General features: G+C 45.4%; 1 protein-coding gene across 1 annotated transcript in view; it reads left to right on the top strand.

Annotated features, from left to right (window-relative positions):
• The first annotated feature begins 4,820 nt into the window (after window positions 1-4,820).
• The window catches only part of LOC143929841 (C-type lectin domain family 2 member B-like), an 88,260-nt gene continuing 87,080 nt past the window's right edge, over window positions 4,821-6,000 (top strand). Inside the window, exon 1 of the mRNA XM_077453816.1 lies at window positions 4,821-4,842. Within this exon, the coding sequence (XP_077309942.1) occupies window positions 4,821-4,842 (22 nt within the window). The remainder of the gene's footprint in view (window positions 4,843-6,000) is intronic.

Genomic DNA, 6,000 nt, shown 5'->3' with positions numbered 1-6,000 from the left:
CTCCCAAGACCCTCGCCTAAGTGGGTGCCTAAGGCCCAATTTTTCTGCCCCTGTTTAACAGGGACATGTAATTACAATTCTTGATATAATATTTCACAGGAGGGCCCGTTCCTGTGCCCACCCAGAGTAACTGTGAGGACCACAACCACCAAAGGTCAATTTTTCTACCACTGTTCAACAATGGCATGTAATTACAATTCTTGATATAATCGTTCACAGCAGGGCACTCCAGCACCCACCAAGAGTCACTTTCAGGGCTTACAATGTTGTGGCAAAACCAACACCTTGTTCCGCCATTTCTGCAGTGCATATAGGGCAGACCCCTACTTTCAAACATCCAACTTACAAACATCTCCTACTTGCAAACGGAAGGAGACAACAGCAAGTGAGATGAAAAAAGATGGACGACAAAACAAATTATTCAGGGGTGATAACTAGGGGTGCACCGAATGGGTTTTTTGGTGCCGAAACCGATACCGAAAATGAAAAATACACTAGGCCGAAAACCGAAACCGATACCGAAACAGCACCGATACCGAAAATGACTGTTTTTAAAAAATATTTTCATACATCAGATGGTCAGAGACTGAGGACATATTACAGGAGCTGGTCAGAGACTGCAGGCATGGTACAGGAGATGGTCAGAGACTGCAGGCATGGTACAGGAGATGGTCAGAGACTGCAGGCATGGTACAGGAGATGGTCAGAGACTGCAGGCATGGTACAGGAGATGGTCAGAGACTGCAGGCATGGTACAGGAGATGGTCAGAGACTGCAGGCATGGTACAGGAGATGGTCAGAGACTGCAGGCATGGTACAGGAGATGGTCAGAGACTGCAGGCATGGTACAGGAGATGGTCAGAGACTGCAGGCATGGTACAGGAGATGGTCAGAGACTGCAGACATGGTACAGGAGATGGTCAGAGACTGCAGGCATGATACAGGAGCTGGTCAGAGACTGCAGACATGGTACAGGAGATGATCAGAGACTGCAGACATGGTACAGGAGATGGTCAGAGACTGCAGACATGGTACAGGAGATGGTCAGAGACTGCAGACATGGTACAGGAGATGGTCAGAGACTGCAGACATGGTACAGGAGATGGTCAGAGACTGCGGACATGGTACAGGAGATGGTCAGAGACTGTGGACATGGTACAGGAGATGGTCAGAGACTGTGGACATGGTACAGGAGATGGTCAGAGACTGCAGTCATGGTACAGGAGATGGTCAGAGACTGCAGACATGGTACAGGAGCTGGTCAGAGACTGCAGGCATGCTACAGGAGCTGGTCAGAGATTGCGGACATGCTACAGGAGATCAATGCAGCCTTACTGTGCCAGCAGCCTACCAGTGCCCGCCATGTAGCCTGCCTGTGCCTCACCAGTGCATATAAACATACACATATAAAAACGCGTGCACACACACACACACACACACACATATAAAACATACAACACACATATAACACATACATGCGCACATACACACTTAACACACATACATATAAACATGCACACACAACATACATACATACATATAAACATGCACACACAACATACATACATATAAACATGCACATACATACATACATATAAATATGCACATACATACATATACACATGCACATACATACATATACACATGCACATACATACATATACATATATATATATATATACATACATACATACATACATACATGCACACATATAACACACATACATACAACACACACAACACACAGGCATACAGGCATACAAACATATATAGACAGTCTTTTTTTTAAATTGGCAGCTGCAGCTCTTCATTAATCTCCATGCTGGGTACTGCACTCTAGGGGGAGGCAGAGAGCACAGTACACACTGCTAGACGCCTCTGCTTTGGTTTCACTTTCACAGTGAAGTGAACATCGTGCCCAGCTCCTGCACAGCCGATTTACACATCGGCTGAGGAGACATATGCAGCCACCGCTGTGGAGAGGGGGACTTTAGAGCGAGACCCCACAGGCTGACTGCAGCATAGGTGAGGAGGGAGGGGAGCAGGAGAGCTAAAGATAGAAGGACACCCCCCGTGATGGGTGGCACCGGGGGCGGGGCCAAGCCCCGCAAGCCCCGCCCCATTTTCAGCACCAGTATCGGCGGAAATTCTCTTTCGGCTTTTTGCCGAAAGGGCCATTTTCGGCCGATATGTTTCGGCGGCCGAAATTTCGGTGCATCCCTAGTGATAACCCTTCCCTATGTTTTCCAAAAAGCGTAAAAATAGTTTTTTTGACTGGAGCTACACTTTAAAAATGTACCAGTTGAAAATTACAAACAGATTCAACTTAAAGCGGAGGTCCACCCTAAAATGGACCTCCGCTCATCGGAATCCCCCCCCCTCCGGCGCCACAATCGGCACCTTTCAGGGGGGAGGGGGGGTGCAGTTACCTGGATAATCCAGGTAACTGCACCCACTTCCGGGTTAGCTCTCTGCGGAAAGGGGCGTACGTTACGCCCCTTTCCGCAAGCGCCCGCCCCCTTCAGCAAGTGCCCCGCTGCCTGCTGGGAAACACACAGCTCCCAGAGGCAGCGGGGACCGTCCGGATTGCGCCGCGCGGCTCGCGCATGCGCAGTAGGGAACCGGGAAATGAAGCCGAAAGGCTCCATTTCCTGATTCCCATACCCAAGATGGCGGCAGGACCCGATAGACGAGCGAGCGAGCGGCTTCGGGTGCCGACATCGCGGGCGCGCTGGACAGGTAAGTGTCACTGTTTAAAAGTCAGCAGCTGCTGTATTTGTAGCTGCTGGCTTTTAAAAAAAAAAAAAACGCGGCGTCCCGGTGGACTCCCGCTTTAACACAACAAACCTACACAGTCCCTGTCTTGTTTGCACCGCCTGTATACTGCTGTTCTGAGTATATTGGGCCTGGGGGCCACACGCATTTCCTTTTTTTAATATGGGTACGGGGTTCCCCTTAATATGCGTACAAGATCCAAAGGGGCTGGTAATGGGCAGGGAGGGCTACCCATACCATTTTTCTCAATGATTTTCAACCATATTGCAGGAACCAGATATAACTTTAAAACTGCAAGCAGTTTTCAATGATGTTATTTCTGTTAAATGTCATTTTGTGCAGGGACTGTTCTAAACACAGGAAACACGTGGCACTTCACAGGCATACTACAGACACCCCCCAGGCACCATATTTAAAGGAATATTTCACTTTTTTTTTCACTTTAATCGTCATTAAAATCAGTGCTCCTGCCAAAACTGCCATTTTTAAAAACATTTTAGGCATTGACCCATGTCCCCTGGGGCAGGAGCCAGGTCCCCAACCCCTTTTTAGGACAGTATCTTGCATATTAGCCGTTAAAATTAGCACTTTTAATTTCGAAAGTTCGAGTCTCATAGACTTCAATGGGGTTCTAAAGTTCGTACGAATTTGGGGACCGTTCGAAAGTTCTGGTGCGAAACCAAACCAGGGGGTGTTTGGCTCATCCCTAATCAGGAGCATTTCCTCACATGCTCATGATGGGATCCATAGTGTAGACACAAAAAATAAGACCGCTATCTACAAGCACACCGCGCTCTCTCTGTTGCTTTCTCTTCTCTCACAGAATGACTGAAATAGTTAATACTACTTGTTTATCATGCATGTGGGCATTTGGGAGGGTCTCCTGAGGTTATCTTTAAAAAACGCTTCTAACCTCAAACGCTCCTAACTTCTGCTAAACTCATATAAACTCGATATGTAAAAGCTGTAAAACAAATGTTTTTCACCGTCGTCAGTTTCCACCGGTCGAGTTTCCAGCATTCAGAAAAGGTTTTCAACTGCCCTGTATACATGAGGCTTTATGAAGATTTTTTCCATGAAAGGTGATGTTTTAGTTGTGCGGCCAACCAGAAAAATGTTTTCTTTCCTGGGGCTCGCAGGCTGTTTTTATGATAAAGTTTCATGTGGCACATTATGATTGGTTGTCAAGACATACGTCAATGTAATTCTATCCCAATAAAATTTCTTCCAGTAAATTTGTGTCTGTCATAAACAAAACAAAAAAAAAAGTACCACTAAGGGCCGGTTCACACAGGGGGCGACACGAGGCGACACGACTTGCCGTGACGCGACCTGACAAGTCGCCCCCGTTCTGTACAATGGAACCGTTCTAAGAGGAGCGACTCGAGTCGCTCCGACTCAGAAAAAAGGTTCCTGTACTACTTTTGGGCGACCTCGGGGCGACTTGCATTGACTTCTATACAGAAGTCATTTGCAAGTCGCCGCTGAGGTCGCGGCAGGTCGCGGCGAGGCAAGTCGTGTCGCCTCGCATCGCCCCCTGTGTGAACCGGCCCTAAGAAGTAAGAGAGGTCACCTAAAATTCAACTTTTAAATGTACACATACAGTTATGCCCTGTACACACGGTCAGACACTCCGACCACAAAATCCGTCAGATTTTTCAGACGGATTTTGTCCAAAACTTGTGTTGCATACACACGGTCGGACAAAGTTTTCGGGAAAATCCGATCGTTCAGAATGAGGTGACGTTCGTTGCGTACGACGGGACAACGTAGAGGCTAGTAACAAATAGCTTTGGTCTCGTAATTTAATCTGAGCATGCGTGGCACTTTGTCCATCGGAATTCTCTACAAACGATTGGAAAAAGTCAGATCGGATTTTTTGGTCGGAAAATTTTAGATTCTGCTCTCAAATTTTTTCAGACGGAAAAGCTCCGATAGAGCCTACACACAATCGGATTTTCCTACAATATAATCCAATAGGACCTTTTCCGTCGTGTGTAAAAAGCATAAAACCTTGGATTGCGAGCATAATTCATTCCAGAAACATGGTTAATGTACTAAAGTGGGGTAATTGGCGCTACCTGGTAGATGGTCATATAACTTATGTCCTAGACTTTTCCAATAAAGCACAGTGGGATTAGAGGTTATATATATATATATATATATATATATATATATATATATATATATATATATATATATATATATATATATATATATATATATATATATATATATATATACACTGTAAGGGATCTTCCCGGGGTAGGGTGTGTTTGGACACAGTTCACAGCAGACTTGGAATTTATAAAGCAGATCTTGGCGTTTATTCGTGGTACAAACAGTCCAGCAAACAAAATATACAGCAACACCGTGCTTTCTAAGTACAACAAAAATAAAAGTCCTAGCCCGGCTGGGCGCTTACTAACAGGTTCTGCTCACCTATCTGACACTTACAAACACAGCGTCTTTCGCCTGGATATCGCAGGGTGAGTTTTAGCTCCAGCAGTGACTGTGCTTGCAGCTTCCTTCAACACACAGATTGTTCATTCCCTGGCTGAGAGCAATCACCTGCAGACCCTGCAGATCCTTTAGCTTCCCAGGCTAATTAGGATCAAAGCTCACCTGATCCCAAACCCAGAACTGGATCGGGGGATGTGGAATGACAGGTCCCTCTACCAAACCTACCTGCCATTCCATATAAATCCAGGCCCGGCAAAATTAAATAACAACTCAGCAGCATATCGCTGCTGAGAAACTGATCCATCCTGGATTTACCATCTCACACTGTGTAGCAACCTAGGTGAGATGTACACCCGCTCAACCACTTCTCCAGTGACATGTCTACAACACAGATTAATCTGATTTTATAAAGAGTATTTTACCTGGCAGTATGGGGGTCCAGGGTCTATTTTATACCATATATATATACACGTCTCAATGTTTACAAAAGTATATCAAAAATTCCTTTGTTCCCAAGGGGTTGCACTTGAACCTACTATGGATATATTATGGCTATTGCAGGTGCCAGATTATTCTCCCAGTCAGGGGCTATTATACTATCTACTTGCTATTATATAGTGGAATACCTTCATGTACATATACTAGGTCATACAGCTCCAGTTTCTGTACCTCCACTAATGTATATTACAAAGGCCGTTTATGTAAGAAGGTCAGTGATATCCAATTGTATATAATTAATATTAGAATATAATTAATATCAGT

The sequence above is a fragment of the Lithobates pipiens genome, unplaced genomic scaffold, assembly GCF_037356315.1.
Source record: "Lithobates pipiens isolate NorthernLeopardFrog02 unplaced genomic scaffold, aLitPip1_a1.2 Scaffold_25, whole genome shotgun sequence".
NCBI lineage: Eukaryota > Metazoa > Chordata > Amphibia > Anura > Ranidae > Lithobates > Lithobates pipiens.
The sequence above is the reverse complement of the archived record's forward strand: the minus strand, read 5'-3'. Positions and strand labels throughout refer to the sequence as shown.